General features: G+C 36.6%; 1 protein-coding gene across 7 annotated transcripts; it reads right to left on the bottom strand.

Annotated features, from left to right (window-relative positions):
* Nucleotides 1-2334: 2334 nt before the first annotated feature.
* Nucleotides 2335-23979, bottom strand: TRPC1 (transient receptor potential cation channel subfamily C member 1). Of its 7 annotated transcripts, XM_086618739.1 has the most exons (13): nucleotides 23844-23979; nucleotides 21850-22004; nucleotides 20796-20897; nucleotides 19764-19966; nucleotides 18233-18364; nucleotides 16725-16920; nucleotides 14717-15053; nucleotides 10834-10973; nucleotides 8644-8787; nucleotides 4415-4590; nucleotides 4053-4254; nucleotides 3404-3598; nucleotides 2335-2562 (listed from the first exon to the last, which is right to left on the bottom strand). In XM_086618739.1, the coding sequence occupies exons 1-13, from the start codon at nucleotides 23977-23979 to the stop codon at nucleotides 2335-2337; spliced, it is 2346 nt and encodes a 781-aa protein (XP_086474865.1). The 7 variants fall into 7 exon arrangements, with proteins under 7 accessions (XP_086474865.1, XP_086474866.1, XP_086474869.1 ...); XM_086618740.1 differs by lacking the exon at nucleotides 20796-20897; XM_086618743.1 differs by lacking the exons at nucleotides 8644-8787; nucleotides 20796-20897.
* Between the last annotated feature and the right edge of the window lie 1151 nt (nucleotides 23980-25130).

Here is a 25130-nt window from a genome sequence, read left to right as displayed (position 1 = left end):
AGGAGATAGGAGGACTGCAACAGCTTTCAAACAAGGCAGAGATGCAGAGTGTCATGCAACTAAGGTACTACAGAGACAAACTTCTCTCTCTCTGGTATCTATCACTTTACAGGTATGTATTTCAGGGACAGACAGACACTCTGGAACCCCAGTTCCAATCCAAAGCCCCCTAAAGTGCCTTGAAATAAGACAATTCTTCCTAAGGACGTGTCTACACTCTAGTAGAACACAGTGCCACGTGACAATGACCGAGCTAGCTCTGAATGACTCTGCTTAACATATTGAAAGCAATTAGAAATAGCTACATGAGTACGCTGCTTCATACAGATAAACACAAATAGCTTCCCAGAAAACTAACTGGCATAGAGCCGAGTGCCAAACAGCTAACACCGCGTCTAGAATCCCATCTAGCTTGTCTGGAACTAGCTCAGGTATCACTTCATGGCACTGCATGAAGCCATTTAAATGAACTTAACAGGATGGTTCCATAAGGAAAAAAGGTGGTAACAGATTAATACCAGCTACCTTCTTAAACTTATTATATTAACATGACAAATTACTTTCAATATGGTGCCTGATACCATGTGTTTCAAATATGACTAATATTAACACAACCATATTTTTCAAACAGCTTTTATTTGTCTGCTCCTCTTCTTGGATATATATAACATACACAGCACATAGTTTTTATGTTGGTGTATTATTCAAACATGAGATCTGAGCCCAAATACAAAATTCAGTGATCCTCTTTGCTTTGAACACAAGAGGTTAGCTTCTTATTCACATGAAAATCCAACAGACATCAGAACACCTCTATACTACAAGATTTTTGGAAGCAGAGTATTAAACCCTAGTTCAGATATACATAATTTCATAGTACAGAAAATATATTACCTTTACAAGAAAGAGTTTTATAAGAATTCCTTCAAAAAAGTAAACATTCATGTAAGCCTCCACTCTATCAACCTCTCAAAATCAACTGTAGTCAAAGACCACTATGGCTACCTGCGCCTTCTGGCCATAAGACCATTTTAGAAGAGCACCATCATCACAGTAAAATTGTCAATCAATCCTTCAGCTATCATAAATATACTTATTTTGTAATTAAAAATACAGGAATCTCACATTTCTCGATTACAGTTTGTCAACTTGAATTATACATAAGCATATAAAGCCACATAGGACCCTCTCAGCACAGGAAATCCACAAAGCCCTTACTGTGCATTGTAAGCGAAGTCAAGTCACATGTTTTCACAAAACAGTATTCCTGACACAAAAAAAAAGTTTAGCTTGGCAACAATTGTGGTAAAAAAAAAAACAAACAAGTTTAAAAGTAGGATATTTAAAACCCGTCTAAAGCAGGCTCTTCTAAGCTACATCTGCCCAATGACCAGGTACAACGTATGTTCTCACAGAAAGAAGTGTATAGTGATTCACAGGAATTGTTCAGCATTGCAAACAATAGCACTCACATGCTCCACCTCATTTTTGTCAAATCACGGGTTTTAGTAATTCAAACAATTTATCATCTAGATTTAAAAAACCCAAGATATTAAACATTAAAAGTTCACAGGTTAGTTTTAAAATTTTGTTCCCAATCTTAACATGTATAGTAAACCGTACTTTTGAGGCACCGCAGAAAAATCCAAGTAGGAACTGATTGTCTTACATATAACCATAATCATTCAAGAAACGGTTGGTCTATTTTGAGTTCAAAATTTCTGCATTCCCACGAGAGGGAAGAGTCTTGATGATCTGATTTTGTGTCTTCTATAAATGTTAGTATACAGTCAATGTTAACATACAAAACTTGGCACTAGAACTGCCTCTTTCAGAGCCATACAGTCTTTGCATGCACTGTAACCTACAGTCAAGCATAATTTCCAACTGTGCTGGAAATTTTCTATTATTCTATATCTGATTTCTCTATTAAAAATAAACATAGGCTGGATTTTTAGTTTAAAAAGCCTATCTTCTCCCACAACTTGAAAAACAAGTATCAAAAAGGAACACACAGCAAAAATAGAAGAAATAAACACATTGTGCTAGTTATGAAGCTCTGACACCTGACAGCCACAGTCTGAGGAACATTAAAAAAATTCCTATATACAAATTTTATATATACACTAAGGTTAAGAGCTTAAGAAAATTACTATATTTGGTTTTGCATTTATTTCCACCACTTCTCCATCTAGCTGAAACTCATGCAAATTCATTTTCAAATGTATTATTGTGCAATAATCTTCTTTTCTATTTGGTCTGGCAACAGAATTAGGTCAACACTTTCACCTATAGGTACCTAAAAGTACACACGTTTCATTTAAAAGTTAGGCCTTAGTTTCTTGGATAAAACATAGCATATTTGGAAGTTCGAAAGCCAAGCAGGTCTCTCATTTCATTTCGGAATTTTGACAAGTCTTGCCGCAGCTCATTTAGGTTTTCCACAGTTGCCTGATCCGTGCTTTGCATCTTCTGCCTCATGGAAGTCAAGTAACGGTGGACTAAGCAACACATCACCTTTTGATAATTCTCATCTCTCTTTTGCTTCAGGTTTCTCCATTCCTTTAAACAAACATTACACACTTACTATGGAAAAGCAATTTTTGAGCCCTAAAGCCCATACACAGTTATACAGAGAATAAATATGAACAAAATAACAAAGCTATTTTATAGATATGTCATGATGTGCACAAATGTACGATCCATGTAAACTCCCAGCAAAATTTAAATTAAATTATAAACTGCTGTACCAGCAAAACTGAAAATTTTTAATCTACCTGGCTTGGTAATTGTCCTATGAGCAATTAAGAGTTCCATAATCCTGACTGTTTCTCAGTGCAGATTCCATAAAGTCTTTGAATTTAGTTTATTTAATACTATTTTTGTCAGCAAGAAGATGCAAAATTAGGATGCAAAATTACAGGGTACAACAAAAACATTTATTTAATCAAAAAATAAATTCCTTCCCCTCCCCAACAGGGAGGGCTTCAGTGATCCTTTTTAGTTATTTATTTCAACACTTCTGTAGTATGTTTAAAACCAATTACCTTCCCCAAAGAATACTCTAACCTCACCATTTTTGAGATTAGCAAATACTTCCTTGAGGTTTCTATGAGTTTTCAATCAAAGCATTTTTTTCCACACTATTTCTGGGGGAATTGAGGGTTGGAGGGAAGGGAGTTTCAACTCCCAAAACTGAAAGTTAATAAAATCTTACTTAAGTAGAAATAGGTAACACTTATTTATTTATATTTGAATGCAACACACGTTATTCTGTAGTTCCTATTTATCTTAGTAGCACTCACCATGTGACATGCAGCTTCATGCAGCATTTTGCTTATTCGTTACAGCAAGCAGCAGCTTTCCAGCTTCAGAGCCTACAGCTTTCCCAATAATTTCTTACCTTGAGGCTGTTCTGACGTTTCACTTTGCCACTTGATGTATGAGAGCAGATCCATTTACTGAGACTGTTGAAAAGGTAACAGATAGTCTTGGGAGAGGGAATCACATTGAAAGGTGGAGGTAGTGTGCATTTGTCATCAAAGTAGCTAAGCCAAAGCTTGGCACGAGCAAACTTCCATTCCTTATCTTCGTGATTCTAAAGCATCAGAAAAATTAACAGAGATCAGAAGCAAAAACATTAACATTTTATTTTCTTATACCTTAAAAACTGTTACTTAACTTTCATCTATTCACTGTATACTCTACTGTAAATACAAAATTCAGCTATGAAGGTAAAAACTCCCTATGAAATGCCTGAGCACCACTCCTTATCAAGAATAGCATCTTGACTTGAACAGCCATTGTATCTAGAAAGTCTTCAATTCTCAGAGGGCCAAAGCCTTGCACATGTTCAACATTCAAAATACCCATTTTATTTAGATCAAGGGAAATAAAAAATTCATATTTGAAGCAAAGATGCCCCTTGTGAGCTCAGAGACAGAGCTCATCCATGAAGGTCTGTAGATTAGCCTACACATTGTAGAAAGAAATTCATATGAAAGCCGAAGACACAGATAGCAATTATTGGTAATTAATCAGAAATCACTTACTGCTATCAGCTGAAAACTTTTATGAAGCATTGCCACAAGGAGTTTAGTTAATACTATCACAACCACCACATTGTAGGTACCAACAATAACAGCACCCACAAAAGACTGTAATTCTTCACCATAGCTAAAACGTGTGACAAAGATTGCTACATGTGCCAGGGAGAATATATACCAGAACAGAGCAAAACATGTCCCAATAAACCTACGAAAATAAGAAAAAAAGAAATCTGGTTAGGTAAAGCAAACACCTAAAATGAGTTTACTTAATGTAAATTCAAGTTCAGTGAAAAATTCCTGACTTGTTCAATTACTAGGAATTAAGGGCTAGAACAATACAGCTATTTCATAGATATCAAACTCACGAATGGAATGTGTCATTGCTCTGTTGTTCACAGAAAATCCCCGCACAGTCCTTTTCTTCATTTACAGTAAATCCTTTATCATAAAGTTGTGTCAATCCAATTGTGAATGAGAACAAGACAAGAAGAAACATGCCCAGAAATTTTCCAAAATCTTGTAGCATCTGCCCCATTGAAATCTGTGAAATAGATTTATTTCCAATTTTAGTAAAATGTGCATTAATTTTTGTTTATATTCTCTCCTTCAGTCTCTAATCAAGAAAAAAAAATCTATTTACATTTTAAATGTTTAACTTAAATTTTAAGATGCTAAACAAACCTCAAAAGCAGGAGGTACCCTTGTACCATTTTTCAATGAAAAATTCTAGATGTTAAAAAGAAAATGTAAGTAGTTTTAACATCACCTGATAAGTTCGTATCTTTCAACTAACCATAAGTAATACTATGTACGCCTTACTCTTTATTTGTAATACCAATGGTAATAAGGAACTCAAGTCAATAAAGGTAGTAATCAAAATGCATTTGAGCATAAACACCATCATAGGAAGTTAAGAAAACACTTATTAAGGTCACTGAATTAATCAAAACATTTGGACTCGTAATTCATCACTAGTCAAAGAGTAAAATACCAAAGCCCATCTGCAGAACACAGAATTAATTCACTGTATGCTTTATGTAAGATTTTAAATATATGCAATGTGTAGGTGTAGAAGCACACAAAGATCTAAGGGTGTAAAGTATAGAAGACATGACACTAAATTCAGATCACTAGTTTCCATTTCAAAATGTCCTATACAGAAGCTTGCAACAGTAAAAATACAGTATCTTTAAAAATAATACATTTGCGTATTTTTCCAACACAGAAAAGACCTTGACTTGCTTTTATTGTAAGCGCAAATTTTTACACAGATACGGCATAAAGTGTTCACAGCATTTAAATTACTCTTACTACAAACTTCTTCAGAGAACATACTATTATAAAGAATGCAAACACATTAAAATGCGGTCAGGTAAATCTCATCCTCTATGTAAATCAGTGTGTGGAAAGCCTAGTCCTTTATGAATCACAGTTTGTACCAAATCATAGTTCGGAATGGTATCACTGGTCAGCTTTTGCAAGTACAAGTTTATTGGGAGATGAAGTGCCAGCTCCTGCTGCCCTCCATGTTGCTGGAAACTCACTGAGCACTCCTGTTGCATAGCACATTGTCTCTGATTCTTTACAGTTTGCCACAGACATGGAGAATCTGCAGCTGTAGGCAGAGCCATGCAGTAATTATATCATGTCAGAGGACGAACGTAATCCTCATCATACTGTTTCATCACATCTCTCCTTTCAAAGAAAAAAAAAAAACAAAAAACAAAACCAACTAACCAAAACCAAAACATTTACCCGATCACAGGCAACAGAGAAAAAGCAGATGAACAGGAATGCATGAAAAGTGTAAACCACCCAAAACTATTTCTTTTTTGGAATAGAGTGTAACAATACAGCCCAAATACCAACTGCTCTCTTCATACTGTCATGCTATTCCTTCCTAAGTATTTAGAATTTCTAAGCATTTGAAATCTAATGATCTAATCTAGGAGAATATTATTCTATCTTCTGTTAATAATAAAAAATCACCACACATAGCCAACTTCCAAATCTGTATTAAAATAGGTTTTATTAATCAGTAAGTAACTGTACGCTTAAAAATAACTCTAATAGCCAAGAGAACATAGTAGCTGCCTTCCGCCCACACACTGTTGGGTCTCCATGCCATGTTTGATTACCACCATTTGAACTTTGTGACCTACTTTCAGAAAATACTGTAAGAGTTGTTGCACAAGATGTACTGGCCAACAGTAATAACATAAGCTTCAGTGTGCCACTGAATGGGGTGACTGTTGACTGTTTTTATTTACTTGGAAAATTTCATAACATAGCCTCCTAATAAAAAACTTGTGAAAGATCTGGTACATAAATAAATATGCACATTAAACAGTGGATCTCTTTAAAACATGGAGACTTCAGTGTTCTATCAATTTGTATAACAAGCCTAATGCTTATTGCAACATCAAGACTTTAGTATTTTTTTCAAAGTATGCAAGTACATTTCCATTTTAAAATGTATAAAAGAAAAAAAATAAAAATAATTAACAGCGGCCTAGTTACAGCTAGAGAGAAAAGGGCAAGAAGTAAAATAAACTAAACCCTGAGAGGAGAAACAGGCGTCTTCCAATAATATTAAACTGGTTACAAGAACTATGAATTCTTTGTAAAGAACTTTTTATGATTATTTTAAAAAGACCAATCTAACAAGTGATTATTTTTCTTTTCAAAGGACTATTCTCTATGAAATAAAATATTCTAAACGATAATTATTTGTGCGGGAAGATTAAGTACTCCAACTCATTAAAATGAGCTGAACCTTCAAGCTGGAGGTTTTCAGTTAGATCTTAAAGCCTTGATACAAGACCTACTGATCTGAGCCAAAATTATTTACTTCAGAATCTCCATTGGTATAGCTCTAGTTGCAGAGCAAGAGTTAAAAAAAAATGCTGCTCCCAAATATTTATTCTGCCTTTATTCTTAGCCGTGATAATGTTTCTTGCAGGATCTTTTCCAATCATCCTCTTGCCATAACGCTATTTAAAAGTAGTCCTGTTCACAGGAACAGAAGACAAAGAATTGATTTGACCGATTAGGACAAATTCCATCAGTATAATCACTGGATGTCTACCCTATTTATTCTAGGCATCTTTTCATTCAACAGACACTTGAAAAAACATGTGATAGTGTTGACAACCAATTATATTAACTAAATCCTATCACTCTCAGGATTAAAATAAATACATAAATAAATAAAAATCATCACTACAAGATCAGTCTGATCTGATTTGTCATCAAAAATCTCCCAGGAAGCGAGGCCAGAGAAACTAGAAGTATGCCTAAGCAAAGCTTTGTTCAGTAAACTATACTTCTAGTAACAGGTGCTTTAGTTTGTAAGGGTTTTACACTGGCAAAGCAACAAAATCAGTCAGTGCTGTGGACTCAAGCTGAACAGAAAAACCACAGAAAGGAAAAAAGTGCTGCTAGGAGAATAAGAGGTGACTTCCACTCATAATATTTTTTAGAAGGAAGCTTTCTTCCTCCTTTTCATCTAAAAAGGATTGAGGGAGGTAATTGCATCCTAAATCTGATGTCTTAGTAACAGTCCAGGTTCCCTCCCCTGCCCCTAAAGGTACTAGACCTTCTATATAGTGTCATATTGCACATTTAGGTCCACCCAGTTTATCTGAAGTTCATCACAATGAATAGCACCAAAACTAAGATGAGAGGGTCTGTGCTTAAAAAAAAAAGAAACCAAATAACAAAAAACCAGTACATGGCATAAACTCAGTAGAAAACTCCATGTCTGCTCTGAAATCAGGAGGAAAAAAAAAAAAGAATTATTTGCAAACAAAACGGGTTAAATCCTACCTTCAAATTTTTCAGGTAAATTTAGCTTAGAAACTGCTGTGGTCTCCACTGTTCCAGCATTACAACACAAGAGGGCTAATGCTTACCCCTAGCATCTCCAGATGACTGAATTAAATGTGTTATGTAAGTAAAATGTGTTTTTAACCATCATTATCACTCAGGGCAGGCTCCAGCAAATTCCAAGTAAGAAATCTGTTCTGCCTTCTTATAACTGGCTAGAAATAGATGACTATTTGAATAATCTTGAGAGATTTATATTTCTCAAACCAAAGCAAAGTGCACAGTTCAACTCAATGTGCAACTTCAGTGAGATCTCAGGCATGAACAGAAAGGCTTTTGATTACTCTTTTTTGCTACACATCATCCATCTATCTTTTAGAGAGAAGAAGTTAGGACAATCATTGGCATAGAACTTGACAGGAAGAACTTCATCCTTACTGTTTTCAAACTGCAAACACTTATGCAGTAGGTTAAACTAACAACAGAGAAAAACAAAAAGACAGTATAGGTACAGTTATCATGGAAAAAATATTATAAGAAAGTAAACTACACTAGGTCTTCTATTCTTTTTATCTTTTTCCATCTAAATCAGTATGTTTTACATGAGAGATTAAAAAAACTCCAAACTTCAGTGCAATATTACTTCTTTCTGCTGTTTATTTTCTCACTTTCTTACTTTAATTTCTTCTTTTTCTCTTTTTAATAAGACTCTTCATAGCAAATTAAGATCAAGTTTAATATTTTCTCAAGCAGTAATGATATTCACCTGGAGTGGTCCCAGAATAGAGCTAGTTGTGTACATGAAGAAGAGACGAAGATAACTAAGAACATTAGCAAAAGCAAAAAGACCTTCTGCCACTAGGGTAGGATGGAATGCATCCCAGTCCTTCCTTTCAGCATAATCATGAAACTGCAATATAAAAAGGACAAACTGAGATCACTGACATTATAAATACAAAAATGCACCCATGCACCGCTCTGTAATTCTGCCTCCCAAACAGGTAACAAGCATAAAAGAAATTAAAACATATGATTCATAGATGGCTTACCTCTCTCTTTAGACTAAGCCATTTTAAAAGTCATTCCAGAGGGAGCCATAAACCAGATAATTTCAATTCAACACTTACGCTACCACTCATTTGCTCAGCAAACCATTTATTCCTCTCTTCTGCTTTCCCTTCTACTATTTTGCACGATTTGTTGAAACAGGGACTTGCGTGCTTTATAAACACGTGCATTGTCTAGTGTAATAGGCCTCAGGCAAAAACATCAAAATGCTGCAAAGAAAACTGATGTACACGTGCAATTGCAATGTGGTGACAGCTGGTCTTAACCAATTTTAAAAAGATTTAGAAAGACTTAGGACCTGGGGTTCCTTCAATGGATTTTATGAATGACTACAGAGAATGGAAGTCACAAGTAAACTGTTGGTGTAAACACACCCTTAAACTATAGCCACTAGGTACTACCCAACTCTTCATGGAATATCCACAGATCCCTAACTTTCATCTTGGCTGAAAACATTCTGCATTTATATTACGAGCTTCTGCTGTCTCAAAATGGACATTCAAAAGCTAAGGAACTCAGAGCTGCTTTAACATAACTTGCCTGAATGTGTGCTGCACAAAGATGGCAAGAAACAAGGATAAACATGATTTTATACGTTGCAACTGCATATGTACAAATCCTTTTGCTACAGAGACTCTTCCTTTATTTTTACAGCTTTAGTGCCTACAACAGGCACCTAAGATGTAAAATAAGCATTTTTATTTAGTTTTCTAAATAATTTATGTACTATAAAAGTAAATTTTGCCCTATAAAAGTGGCAAAAAAGCCACCATGTGCCTGTTACATAGGACAGGAGTCCTGCACCTTCAAAAAGGGTTCAACTTAAATTAGCAGCAAAGGAACTACTACTACAGACAAGTGCTGGTTGCAAAGCAAAATGGGAAGGCAGCCCAACATGGCATTCTCTCTCTATTTTTTCAAAGAAACAGAGCTTTCCATTCCAAATGATTACCAGCTTCTGAATCAATGCAAGGATAGGGAAACAAGCCAAACACCAAGTTGGGAAGAACTGAACCAGTTTATTTCCCTCCCAACTGCCAGACAGCTGTCAACTCACAGTTTGCAATACAAAATAATGGTGCTACTGCACTGGCTTGAATTTTGCTAAAATATTCATATTCAATTGGTCTGGCAGCTTGCCATATGCTGTGCAGCTAACAACACATGCAACAGAATGGGAATGACCACTTTCAAAACATATCTGCAATCAAATCGAGATGGCTTTTCACAGAGAAGACAAGGCTCCTGCATGGTCTCAGGGCTTTTTTCCTCACTAGAGAAAAAGAAAACAACCTACAAACTAAAAAATCCCCACCAAACCAAAAACGATTAAAAAAAACCCCAAAACCACCTTTGACATTTGAGCATATGTAATCAAAAGCTAAATAAAACTTTCTATAACAAAAAGCTTTAGGCAATCTAAGCACAGAGATTACTATTAGCTTTCTGCATAGTACTGGTACATGGAATCAGGCGAACTCAAATGCAAAATCAGATGAGCTGTATGGTGAGGTTTCTTCAAATGAAAATCAAGCCCTTTAGAAGACCAGCCAGTTCTTACAAGGAAGACAGAAGCTCTGCTTGGGGGTCACTGAGTACTTGGACATGTTTTCATGCGTTTTCTCACTCCCATTTGCCTCATCAACTTTTATTTCAAGCCCAAGATAGAACAAGACCAGAGATCTTGACAACTACATGGAACACTTAACTCGGAAGCCTAAAGAGTATCCACATAGTACACTATTAACAATGCAGTGTACTAACTACGATGTGCTACTACTAACATATGACACAATACATATCTTCACGTATTTGCAGCAATGTACTAAAATTGTATTGGCCCAATCAGTCCCAGAGGAGCTTCAGATCTATGCAGATGGGTGCTCACCTTGTTATGGGCAACTACTTTGAGAGCAAAAGTTGCCAAATACAGGGAATTCATGACAAAACTAAGCTGATTACGCGATTCTTCTAAAAAGTCTTCTAAACCATCATACCAGAGTCTTTTAACATCTGACCACACCATTCCTGCAAGTAAAAAAAAAAAAAAAAGCCAAGAAAGTCAAGCCATTGCACTAAATAGATACTCTTTTACAACTAAAGCACTTTTGACTGACTTTTGTAAATGATATTTTAGGAAAGTGAAAGAAGTGAAGTAATCAAGTAAATTTACTAAAAGCATTGCATTGGGTTACAAGCATTAACCATAAGGTAACAAGATGTTTAACCTTTTCAAGCCTACTTTCCAACTAAGAAATACATTATCCAATAAAAAAGGGCAGGAGAGGAAATAAATAGGAGAAAAAATTGGACAGGAAAAGGTCAAATCTAAATAAAAATACAAGGCTAGAATACAAATGCTATGCTTTTTCTGAAAAGTATTCGCCTTTTTCCAAAAGCACTATAGTAAAAACTACATTGCTATAAAAAGCATCAAGTATTTTTTTCTGAAATGTGTAGGTATTATAAAATGGTTTTTAAGAATAATCAGCTCAGTAACTGTTACTGAAAAGATCCAAAAAGTAGAAACTATGACGTAAGACTGCAAAAGTCAGAAGTTTAACTTAGAGCAACATACATTTAAAAATTCAGGATCTTTATAGTAAAATGAATTTTACCATTGTTAACCATGTCTGGCTATGCTAAGAATTCTACCAATTGAATGTCCCTTACAGACTTGGATTTTCATTTTTATAAAACTTGAAAGGACCGTTAGATGAAATAAAATGGCACCTTTGATTACTAGGAATAATCAGTTATTTAATGTTTTTTGAGTACCTCAGATGTATGCTACTATATTTAGGACAAGAAGAAAAGCAGCATGTGTAGAAATGGTAGTTAAAACCTGTTAGATTTAGTTCAGCTTTTAGGACTTTGTAACTTCTCCAAAACTTTGGCCCAGTAAGAACAAGATCCAGTGAACAGAAAAAAAAAAATTAAAAAACCCCTGATACTTATGCATGACTCTGCTGTAAAGTTGACTGAACGCATAATGTTGGAAGGCGTAATAAAAGTACGCTGTGCACAGTTTGCTAAAAGACTTGTAATAAATCTCTTCTTCCTGATTATAAAGAAAATATTTCTAAACCAAAACCTCTGTGCCCCTCCATATGATGACCAGGTATTTTACACTAGATTTGTTAGAGAATCCATAAAAAGAGTTGGAGAAGTAGAAGATGCTATAATTGATGTTATTTACACATACAAGAATTTGAGTTCTGTGGCTTTGCTGGAGAAGACACTTGTATGATTTCTCAATAACTTGGAAAAGAGAATTGCCGTATTCCTGATTTTGAAAGTTAATCTAGTAGAACACAAAACTAGCTGCTAACTTTAAGTGTTAGAAATTCTGCTGTGGCCACTTTGACATTGAGTTTGAGAAAGTATTTTAATGGGACTATGGAAGAAAAAACTGTAGGTAAATCTTTGTTACCTGGTTCTTTTTATTCCAGTTGATTTTGTCACACATTTCCTAAATACATTCTTTTCCATTTACTGAATATTTGCAAGGAAACAGTATGATATACAATTTAAAAAATATGCATTTAAGCTATAAATACAATTACTATTTAAAAAAATCTTAAGATTCAATAATGTGAAAAATAACCTGATTTTAATTATTTATGTCACTTACAGGCCGTTTTTCAATCCTATCTGAAATCCACATGTTAAAATACTACAGGAAGAAAATAAAATGTTTCTATGGCCTTTCATTAAAATTTCCAAGACCACCTAATGACACAATTTCTGCCTACATTAGATTTGATGCAACAAAAGAATTTCTAAAATCAGATATTGAATCTCAAAACAAAGGAGGAGTCTGTAACACTGATGTGCACTCTACATTTGAAGCTTTGAAGTTTCTTTCTAGACCTGCATGCATTTGTATATGGAATACTGGGTATTTCCAAAATCTGTATGGACTACTCAACAGTTTTAATATAATTAAACAATGAAACAAGTGACCATTACAAAAAAAACCATCCTACAATAACAAATAAACCACCTACAACTACTTGGATAAAAACTGTGGTCTTTTCAACTATATTACTGCTTTTTACAAGTCCAGTCAACCAAATGATACATATCTAATCACCTTACATTAACATATAAGTTTTCATTAATTTATCTACCAAGTTTTAATGTACACACCAACCAACCAAAAACACATTAAAAAGTTTTATAAATTTCCAATCAAAACACAAGTTCATGAGTACGCAACAAAAATGATACCTGTGCTCCCTCTACTGCATCAACCAGAAGTAACATGAGTTCTTTTGGGTATAGTTATGACTATCGGTGGCAATGACATACAGAAATGGAAAGTTATAATGCGGGAAAATAATACTTGTTTCTGTGTTTTAAACCAAGGATGAGTTAAATACACACTTTCGATTTATTAGACTAAGATGGAGTACACATACATATGTATGCATACATAAGCAAACACAACATATACTTTTTTCTCTAAACAATATGCCAACTCCACAACAAGTCCAAATTGTATCATTAATTACTTTTCAAATCAAGCATTACACAATTGGTCATGAAAGACTGAGTTGTTACTTATTGTTGATGGCAATTTTGTATATATTCGAAGTCCTCTTCCTGAGCTGAGCAGAATGCTATAAAAATTTCATGTTTACAACTATGAAAGAGATTTTGCAGAACACTAAATTTTTGCAATTGTTTAAAGCTGGATTAGTCCAACAAAAATGTTCAGAATCCTCCTGTTCTATCTAGTTAGAGCACAAGAAAATAGAAATGAAAACAGTGCAGGAATTGATTTTATGACTGTAACTGCATGCTTACTCCAACTATTTACAATCCAGAAAAATTATAATTAACTGGCATACAAGGCACAAATACTTATCTACTTTATGATTACATAAAGATCTTAGCTAGATTTTCAAAGAAACAATAACTTCATTAGTAATTTTCAGATTCTAGCACAATTCCATACACAGATACACAATTAATTCAGAAGGTCAGACCATTCCTACTACTTTTTTATAGAATTCATAGAATCATGGAATATCCTGAGTTGGAAGGCACCCACGTGGATCAAGTGCAACTACTGACTCCACACAGGACAACCTAAAAGTTAAACCATATACCTAAGAATGTTGTCCAAACACTTCTTGTAAGAGAGACCTGGAAGAAATTAAAACTTTTGTGGATTGTTGGCAGACGAAAAAAACAAAACAACTCTGACTCAACAATGATTAAACCACCTACATACTAAATACTACTGCCTATTCATGAAAAACTATTGGAAAAAATCCTAAAGTGATATCTGAATTAATTTATTCCTCAATTTAGCACCAAAGAGAACACCCCTTGGTAGGTGACAGGTTCTTATCTGCTACAAAACTATTAATCTGAGGAACACACACTTGCTTTTCTTTCAGATTACATTTTTTTCTTTTCTTTTTTTTTAAAGATCAGAATTTTAAAATGCCTAGGAAGATACACAGCTTTTGCATTAATTTGTTATTGCACAACTGAATCTCACTTGCATCATGCTACTCTGTTAGATCTACAACATTCTGTTTCTGCACTTTTTGTGATAACTAGAGATTGTTCTAACACTTCACATCCCTTCCTCAAAACGTGTTTGGTTGTTTTCTTTTTCCTGTAACATTATCCTCCAAAGAGTAAACTTTGGTCAATCAATAGGTAACATGCTAATTTCATAAGAAGGTAGTACAAATCATTATTGCTTGATCAACATCAGCAATTGCCATCCCATCTACTCAAATCATACCTACCAATCAGCCATATTATCAGAAGATAGTCTATTCTCTCAAGGGCCGGTCCCATTGTATTCTTCTTATTCTCATTGTAGACAAGGGAGTACAAATTAAGTAACAACAGAAACGTGAAATATGAAGCTCCATGAATAATAAACTTCATAAAAGGAGTGTGAATTATTCGACCGACTCGAGATTTAGGGGCTAACAAGTAACACAGGGACAGAACCGGCCAGAAAACACCAACTGTCAAAACAGTCAAAATTTTCTTGCACGTGTGCTTGCGTCGATAGCCTGCCATCTGTCCAAACCATACAGTGTTTAGAAACTGCTGGCAGTTAGACTGAGCAACAAACTGGGAAGGAAGGGGGAAAAAAAAAAAAAGAAAAACAAGAAATCAGTCTCAGGTTTCTTAATCAGATAATCAGATTACTAATTTACATTATTAAAATTCATTTTCAAACTCTGCGTTGTTACCAATGAACAGGAAAAGGTAAGAATATTAAGTTGAAATAATTATCTCATAAGAGAACAAAAGTGCTATGGAGCTATTATCATTATAAACATCCGTAATTTTAACTTCCTTCTAGAAAGAGCAACTAAACATAAATTATACATACTAGACTTTTAATGGTTTTCAGGTCAATAATAAGTTTTGATTTCTAATTTAGAAATCTAGCATATAAGTAACATCATACCTCAGACAGCTTCATTGTCTGTTACTACAAAATACAGTGATCTTATCTGAAGAATAAGATATTGTTACTGTAAAATACTATCCAGATTGTAAAACACAACGTTGTGTAAGAAGAGGACTAAAGTGGCCAAGCAGTTTTATGGATATCAGTTCTTAAAATCACTATGGCTCTATTCAGCAGGGTTAACTGTTAGTCAGAGTAAGCTATGTTATGTCAGTTCCTCAAAACAAGATTATTTTGTTCTGAAAGTTATGTAGATTATGCAAATGTAGTTTCAAATTTCAGGTGCTTATTTGCATGAAATTACAAAATAACGTATTTCACTAGAAAATGCTTTGTCATTTAATTAAAAAAAATCAACGAAAAGAACCTTGGTATTATCATCACATTTTAGAAAGCATCACAAAAACCTGTCTCTATAGCAGATTTGTCAGGAATAAAACATATTCTGCAAAGATACTTTCCTCATACCACACAAAAAATGCTGTTATTCTCCAACAACTTTGGTAAAAACAAGCTATGCTTAAAACCAGAAGAACATCTAAAATACTTCAGTATGCTTGTTTAACACATACCAGAAACGTGTGATGCTGGTTCTAGGACATTCCATGACTATGGCTTATGACTTTTAAACACTATGTGTTTTAACAGTTTCACAAACAGTTTAAGCCTAGATACGTAGAACAGGCAGAATTATAATGCCTTCTGCAAATGCTAACTGAAAATGGACTTCGCATGGAAATGAAACTTCCTCTCTGTCCCTGGTCCTTGTACTAGAATCCCACAAACACCCACTTAGAGCTATAATTTGTCAATGGATAAAGACAGCAATGATCTACTGCATGAAATGAGTTCCATAGTGATGGCATAAAAAGGTGCTATGTACTATTCTGGAACTATTCAGTTATACCAGCATAGGTCTAACATAATTCTGAACAGCACAGACGAGGCCTGAGCCAAAGCTGAACAGCTAATGACAAGTGAGATGATAAATCATGTATGGCACCTAAAGATCCATGCTTCCCTAGGCAAGGATTTAATGAGGACCTGAACAAATAATTACCACTATCAGAGTTGGTCATAAAGGATTGATAGTCTCTTCTCCAATACAGAAAATACTATGTTCTTCTCCACAGTAAATACTGAAGAAATAATCAGTATCTTGCAATATCACTTCCCGGTTTCACACTCACGTGTTCTGTGTACTACAATCTCTTCTCTAAGTTTTGTAAACTTATTCCCACTTCTATGTCTAAAGGCAGAACAATAAATTAAATTACCAGCAAAACATGATCCAGAAAGCCTATCAAATTAATGCAAAAACGAACCTCTTTTTGATTATACTTGATTGCAAGTTTTAAGCGACTTAAGTTCATCCTCTCTTCCAACAATCCTCGCTTGTCTACATGTTCATCGCTAGACGTGTGATTCAGAATAACTTCCAGCTCCCGTGAATTCCGTGCTTGTGCAAGCAAATCTTTAGCAAAGGTTTTGCACTGTTGAGCTAGCTCCTCATAATCATTTCTAAAGGACACAGAACAGCACATGCTATTACATTGCTCGCGTATTTTCCACTAAATAATTGACTTGCCATTTTTGGTTGAGGTTGTATGTTATGCTAAGACAAATTAAAAAAACCCACACACAACAGTCTTATGTCAAGATCCAAACATTCTGAAGACAACTCTGAGTAGGTTTCACCACGTAACATGACAATTACACTTCAGTTTCGTTTGCAACTCCCCTAGACAGAGAAAAATCGAGAAATAGACTTACAGTACACAAAAAGTCTTACCTTACAGCTTCGATATAAAAAGAGTTAAAGCTTAGAATTATTTCCAGGAGATGAGAAAGTGTAGTAGTCACAAAATATGACACTGGTAATTCATCACTTAGACTTTCTGCTTGGAAGGGAAGTTATTTTGGATTTTGCTTTATTCCTGTCATCTGAAAATTGAAGTCTACTACTGAAAACTATTTATTAATATAACAAACAGAAGAAAACAAATAACACTATTTGGTTGTCTCATCTGGCACACGGTCCATTTTAGTGTCAAGTTGTATCAGAAAAATGCAACAGTTGAACTCTTATTAAGACAGACAATCAGCTATAAAACCAGAAAATTTATATGTTGTTTAGGAAAGAAGAATTTTACCCCATACGAAAATTTGCTTTCATGTTCTCATAAAAAATTACATGCTTTTGCACTGGTAAGTTTCAAAATGGTAGAAACCTGCATAGTTTAAACATAAAATTAAACTGTTCATTTATTCACTAAATAGAGCATTTTCAGTACAAAATCTTCTATACTCACATGCATACTTTACATATATATATGCACATATAGATATATGTATATAGAGACACACATATGTGCTGTTCAGAGTCTTATAATATGAGTAGCAAAATTAAAAAACAACATCCAAAACGACTCCCAACATGAGTCAGGTCAGTATAAACAAAGTGCTGCACACTTCTACCCTGATGTAAGGGCGGGAAAAAAAGCACAGAGTACTAATGAGATATTGAAATTATTAATAGGGGTGTGATCTTGAAATAAGACAGTATTTAGTATCATTTCTATTTATTTTTCCAGAGTATAGCTGAAATTTGTAACAGTTGGTGCCAACTATACACATTGAACTGTCTACACCTAAAAGAAAATTAATTAATTAAACTCTCAAAATGACTGCTAATGAGGCATAAATTATATTATAACTTGTTGTGTCTAATTATCAGTTTAAACTGATAATTACAAAAAATTAAGAATAAACCTTTTCTAATGCATACAATTTCACAAAAGTATTAAAGTTGGTTTGTGCTTTCAATTCCTACCTGAATTCAACCTCAACAAGGCTTAATTCTTTCAAGTCTGCACTAAGTTCAAAAGCTCGCAAGATTGGATCCTCCTCTGTCAACATGATTAAAGCAGGACTGGCCAAACACCGATAAATGTCAAGACGAAACCTGTGACAAAAGAATAGCAAGCAAAATGAAGATGTTTCGTTTGATTAGCAGTTTCACATCAGAACCTTGTCCAAACTTTTGCATAAAACAGTCAGCTGAAAGACAAAACAATTTGGTTTCTTAGAATCAGACACTACAAGCATTAAATGTGATAGCTCAGGGAAGACATTCTCCTTCACATACTTAGAATCCCTACTATTCTAAGTATCAAAAACTGGCCAAACAGGTTCCCTTCTCTTTTCCTCACTTCTTCAACTGTTATCAGTATATCAGCAGAAGGCCATCACCTAAGGTGACAGTATTGGTAAAATTATACAGTAGCTCTTATGGTTCTTCAAGTGGAAAAAAAGAGAGGGAAGTAAAGCATTTAAGGCAATCTTCCATTTTAACAAACTAAATTAAAAACTGTGGGGAGCTTTAATGTGAAACATAAACAAAAAAATAGAGAAAGTATCTGAAGGGATGTTTTCCTCTTGCAAAACTAGCAACCCATGAGCACTGAAACAAAGTCTGTTCTAGTTTAAACTAACAGCTGTTATCTCAAACGTTTCTATTATTTGTTTGCTTGGGATAGCCTCATCTGACACCTTTTCTCCTACTGAAGTTAATGACATGGGGTGTCAGATGGATGTCACCATTACAGGTACCAGAATGTGGCCTGTAGTAGCTGAATACCAGTAACAATTATACTTTCACTTCCTTTATTTTTTAGTCATTTGAATACATACTGAAGTAATTATGTAACAATTAACTGTATATTGTAATTGCAGTTCATTTATGATCTTTGACCTCTGTGATTTTTCACCCCAACTCTCACATATTAAATTGTATTCAACCCTCAAATATGTTGTCAAGTTAAACAGATAAAATATTGTTAAGATTGGCAAATCCCTCTCCTTATTTGAACCTTTATTAAAAAGCTTTCTACTTTCAAAAATATTGAAGAAAAAAAAAGTCTTTAGTCTGCATTCATCAATCCATGCTACATAAATACTTTTAGATACAGAATCATTCACCTCCTCATTCTGGCTCAAAAAACTCTAAGTACTAACTAACTTAAAAAAAAAATTATTTGCATAGTTCCTATGCCCTTAAATCAAAAATAACTAGAATGTTTCTGACATTTGGTAGAAATGAAAGGCACTTAGATCAATATGCACAGTGACTAAGAGTATAAAACCAAATTGGAAAAAAAGCCATTGCTCCCACCAGTTTTTTCAAGCCCAACCCATCCCCAAGAACTACCATCTCTCATAATTAAGACTGCAATATATTAAAGGAATCCTCTCGTAAACCTCACCTTGAAGAGAAAAAGTAAATATACAGAATCTGACTCAAGTGATACCAGAAATTCAGATGAGATTTTTTTTTACTATTGTCTATGACTGGTAAGTCTTACCTGGAATGTCGTAGACTATCTTTTTTGTTCTTTGCAGTACACAGTGTGCACTCACAGCCTACAGCATGAGGTTTAGGTAATGATATGTCTTGCTTTAACAGCATGGTGAGAATTTCATAGTTGTTACGATGAGCAGCTAAAATGACAGGTGCCACATCCATGGTCGTCGAGTACTCTGGGTTCTGAATGCGTTCCATTAGTTTCTGGAATAAAATATAGGAAGTATCTAAATTTATTACATACAGTTCTACTACAGTGTTTACATGTAATGGGTTTTTTGACAGTTCAACAATGAATCTCTCCTTCACAGTATTTTCCTATGTTTCATAACATGAAAACACAGAAAAAAATTTAACAACATTCAAACACCTCTCAGATAAATACTGGAAAAAGAAAAATGGATTCAGAAATGTTTATGATTTGCACAGAAAATCTGACATTCAGTGCCTACGTTCTCCAATATACATGCATGATATTAAAAAGTGTATTTTGCTATCATTTGAAAAAAAAATATTGTGAGTATATTTATTACGTAAGCGCAGAAAAAACATCCTGACTGTACCATGCTCTGTTACACAACACCTTATTCCTTCCCTCCCTTCACCTCTACTTGTGAACTTTTAAAAGTTCTTTGATACTTCAGCATTGCCAAGGTAAGTTTCAACTGACTAACTTCAAGGCGAAGATCTGATGTTTATAGATTTGCTCAAAAAAAAATCCGTGAAGCTTCAGTACATGAATATACCCATTTTGCGCCAAGGCTGCTAATTACCTTGCAAACAGGCTACAGAAAGATTTATAACCACTCTTTCTCTTCTTTTCTGGACTAACTAGGCATCTGGTAGCATTTGGCACATAATAAAGCCACCGGATTCCTTAGGCTTTAACAATAAGTCCTAATGTCCAGATTCTATCACCTTAGAGATGCGGAATTTCATTTAAGAACACTGTTTTAAATAGTACAGTTACCCAGAATGCAATAGCACAGCCCCCCACTCCCCAACCAAAAATCAAGGAACAACAACACTCAACTACAATGGTTGGTCTGGAGGATCTTTTCGGTCTGTGATTAAGTAGAATGTCAACAGCTCCCACCACTTCCGAGTCAATAGCCACCAAAAGTGCATCCGATGACTAAGGAAAGAAAAGTCATATGCGAAAACAGTAGTAACTTAAACAGCATAAAGAGTCAAGCAGAAGCCAAACTGCATTTTTATTTTTATTTTCTTTTTCTAAAATTTATTTTTAAAGTACTAAACCGATGTTCTGTATTATCACCACGCATATGATCAGGATACAAATTCAGGTTGCCATTCTAGGAGTTAGCACAGCATTACTGACAATTTGTGTCATTGCATGAACAGCAAGCAGAAGAACCAACTGCAGAAATTACTTTCCAGTAAAGATGATGCAGGACACTTGCAGAAATCGAGTTCTAAGGAACATTTTATCAGGTTATTAAAAATGTTAAAAGCAAGTGTCTGTGTAACATAACTCAGGCATATGGGATAGATGCGGGGCTGAAGTGGTAAAGCTAGGAACACAAGCTTTTTTTTCTGGGCTGGTAACTACTTCCAAAACTTCTCTTAAGTTGCGCTAAGCAGCTTTTCATTTTCCCTACAGTTGATATTATTCTTTTTAATTCACTTCAGAAAACTCAAATTTTTACTTTAAAAACAGAAGAAGGAGATCTATTACTGCCCCTAAAAGAGAGATTCAGGGAAGAGAAGCTTGTTGGTCTTCTTCCCCGTGCAGTATCAAACAACCTAACAAAAGATACTACTTTTCCCTGTGTTTTTCTAACTGAGCTACTATTTTAAAAGTTGTTATACTCCACAGCTACATGATGTCTGCATCATTGAAAATGTTACTATACATTTGCTATGCCAATAAAATCTCACTAGAATAGTGGACTAGTGAGAAGAAAACACTTTCACAGTCACTAAATGGCAAAAGAACTGAACTGCCTATATGACAGATTCTACTTCCTTCCAAATTCTGACACATTAGCAGAGAAGACATATACACAGTAGAATACACAGAACAATGACTACACTGAAAATTTTCAGTAAATTGTGTTGTATACCTGGCAGCCATAATCCAAAAGAAGCTGTAGTATGTCCAAGTTTTCATTTTCAATGGTTATGGTAACAGCATTTCGTCCAAGCACATCCACACAATTTATGTTCATTTCACCTGAGCTGTTTTCCTCTAAGAGTTTCTTAACCATGTAATAGTCACCTGCACAAGTAATGTGGGAATGTCACTTAGTATTATTATAAAGCACTAAAAGCACGCGAACACTGTAAGTACCAGCTACCACCAAACAAGAAAACATTCCATAGCTGACAATGGACATTGAATATGTCAGACAATTAATTAAGAAGTCAAGGTAGATAAGCATTCTCTCCTCAGGGAGGAAACTAAAGATATTTCGGGAGGTCTCTTTCAGAAAAGCACTAAGGCTTTAATCCAATCCTTTAGTTCCAGTCCTAAAAACAAACACATACAAAAGCATGGGTACTTTTCAAAACTGGGACAATAGCTCATAAATAACCTGTGAGACACAGGAAGCATTTAGTTCACCTACATCAGAGGCAGATTAATAGCGCAAAAAAGTCTTAGGCTCACACAAGCCCTCTCTACAATGCTGCAGATAGGTTTGCATCTGCCTTGAGCAGAAGTCACCTTAGTCTTTTCTGTATCACTCCAATTTTAGTATATATATCATCAAAGCAGGTGTGATATGATGCTGCAAAGTTATAAATTCCAAGGTAGTAAGTTTCATGATCAAGTAAAGCTAACTACAGTAAGATGGATATAAGCTGCACTTTCCTATTTGAGTTAGGTATAGGCACACCAGGCTGCCCTGTTTAGTAGTATTCTGTTTAATTGATTCTTCTTGCCAAAGATAAAAGCTTTGAATTATTTTGGTCTCTAGGGATAAACAAACTCTTTTGCAACATAGAAGACCATGACAAAGACAGACCTTAGCGTAGAATACCTACAGAAACATACGTAGAATACTTCTAGGTACAACAGAATACGCAGAGTCTACAAGAGTACTAAACCACCTGTTATATACACTACAATTATTATTTATTTTTTTTTTTACATTTTTCATTGTGTATCCTTTTAGCTCCCTAAACCTCTGCTTATACTTAAAGCTGTATCTCACTCTGATCTTCGGGATAGACCACACCAGCAGCACAGCTGCAGGCAGTCCACTCTAACAGCCAGGCATCCCACAGAAGAGAGCACCAGGACAAACTTCCCAAGCCCAGTGGCTAACGTCACCACAGAAACACTCCTACAGTTGTGCCCTAACCTAAACACACGGCCAGCAGACAGCTCTGCTATAAACACACCAGCTTCTGCCCCGACGCTTACCTCCTAAAGCGCGCACCACCACCCAGCACGATTCAGAGCCTGTCTCAGAGGGCAACATTTCAGACGCATTAAGATCAGTTTGATTTAAGACTGTTTTTCTACTCAAGGAAAACTAAACACGTACTTAAAGTAAGTAGCGTATTTTAGACAGGAAAATCTCTTCCCATCCACCACTATGGGTGCAAATCACAGGAAACCAGTCCCACTCATTCTGGGGATGTCTAGATAAACCCCCAATTTTACAATTACATTATCACAGGCTCTTTAGCAGCAGATGCAGCAAATACCTTACGAACTCCTCTGACACAAAGCGAACTCGCTCAACCGACACAGAAGGAGCTGGCCCAACACCTCCTTTCCCGGCTGCCGCTGTGCCGAGATCAGCGGGGGGCGGCGGGGCTGCCGGGCCGGGGCAGGGCGGCCGCGCCGCGAGGCGCTCCCGAGCCGGGCCCCAGGCCAGACGCCGCGGTGCCCGCCAGCAGCGGCCGCGCAGCGGGGCACGGCAAGGACCCGCCGCCCGCCGGTGCGAGGCGAGGGCACTCGCAACACCTACCCCCAGCCCCTGCCCCAAGCGCCGGGGCGCTGCCACCGGGCAGAGGCGACTCGGCCCTGGGAGCAACCGGCCGAGGCCTCCACTCGCCGAGGGCGCGGCAGGCGGGGTCGGACCAGGCCGGGCGGCAGGGCCGGTACCTTTATCGCAGGCCAGCAGGAAGAGCTTCTCGTCCAGGGTGGTCTCCTCCTTCACCTGCCGCACGTCCTTCAGCGCCAGCAGCTTGTTCGGCGAGGCCGAGGCGGACGGGTCCGCGCTCTGGTATAAGGCGGCCATGGCGCCGGCTCCGCCAGGCCCATCAGAGCGCGGGCGGGGTGGTGGCGCGGCGCAGCGCGACCCCCGGTGCCCGCTGCCACCCCGGAGGGAGCGGGGCGGCGATGCCCGGCGCTGTCAGCCCCGCGGGCGGGCAGGGCAGGGCGGGGCGGAGGGCCACAGCTCCCCGCCGCACTGCGCAGGCTCCAATGGCGGCGTCCGCGCTACGAGGGGCAGCGGGGGGGCGGGAGCACCGCTGGCCGCTGTGGCGACCGACCGGCCGGTGAGGCACTGGTGGCACCGCCGCCGCCCCGGCTCCGGTGTTCACCTCACGGCCCGACAGCGTTTAGGGGTACAGGGCCGGCTGGGGGTGGGGCCCGCGCCTCGTCTCACCGCAGCACCGCTCCAGCATCCCGTTACTAATTGTCCCCATTTCTGCCTTTTCCCTTAAATCTGTTTTTCTCCCAGCTGCTACAGTAACTGCAGCCCTGCTCTCCCCAGCATCAGGCTGTGCAGCCCCAGGAGACATCTGCTTAGGGCACTAATTTCCAAATATTTGTCTTTCCTTTGTTTTCCTCCTCAATAAATACTTCTGGAAATCGTTTCCTTGAACTTCAAAAAGACATTTATACATTATGTGAGCTACCAAACACAAACTCAGTTTTTGAGCATACTCTTGTATGACATACAACAACTTAACACTTATTTCCTTAGCGTACATTTGCAGCATGAAGAGGCACCAAACCAGAGTTCATGACTTTACTGACTTTATCTGAGTTATAAGGATTAATGCAAGCTGAAAGTCTGTTTTTTAAGAAAACTTGCAGTCTTTATTCTTTTCAGATAGTGTTAGCTGTCATTTATCCTTCAACATGTAGCTCTTACTTAGCTTGTACATCCACCTTTTATGCAGAGAATCATGAAATGGTTGCCCCTGAAAACCCATTTCAATTTGATCACAGCCAAGTTTAAGGCAATTCTGGATACACAATAACGAGTCACATTAACTGTTGCAGATTTTTTCCTAAGGGGAACAAAACACTACAGGAATAGTTTACAGAACAGGAAACATCAAGTTGCTGAGTGCCTGGGCGTATTTCAAGAAGAGATCATTTATTCTTGCGGTATAGAGATGAAGTAAGCCTCAATTTAGCCATCTTGCATTGAGATCTTAG

The sequence above is a fragment of the Tauraco erythrolophus genome, chromosome 11, assembly GCF_009769465.1.
Source record: "Tauraco erythrolophus isolate bTauEry1 chromosome 11, bTauEry1.pri, whole genome shotgun sequence".
NCBI classification, from domain to species: domain Eukaryota; kingdom Metazoa; phylum Chordata; class Aves; order Musophagiformes; family Musophagidae; genus Tauraco; species Tauraco erythrolophus.
This window is presented reverse-complemented; position numbering and strand designations above follow the sequence as displayed.

Bases quoted from the DNA above. Each gene is read 5' to 3' on its own strand.
- TRPC1 (XM_086618739.1), bottom strand. From the start codon at position 23,979: ATGGCCGCCTTATACCAGAGCGCGGACCCGTCCGCCTCGGCCTCGCCG. The intron at 15,054-16,724 runs GTTCGTTTTTGC...CTTCCTTCCCAG, and splicing joins TCAAGTATAATCAAAAAGAG to TTTGTTGCTCAGTCTAACTG. The intron at 4,255-4,414 runs GTGAGTTTGATA...TTATTTTCGTAG, and splicing joins AGCAATGACACATTCCATTC to GTTTATTGGGACATGTTTTG.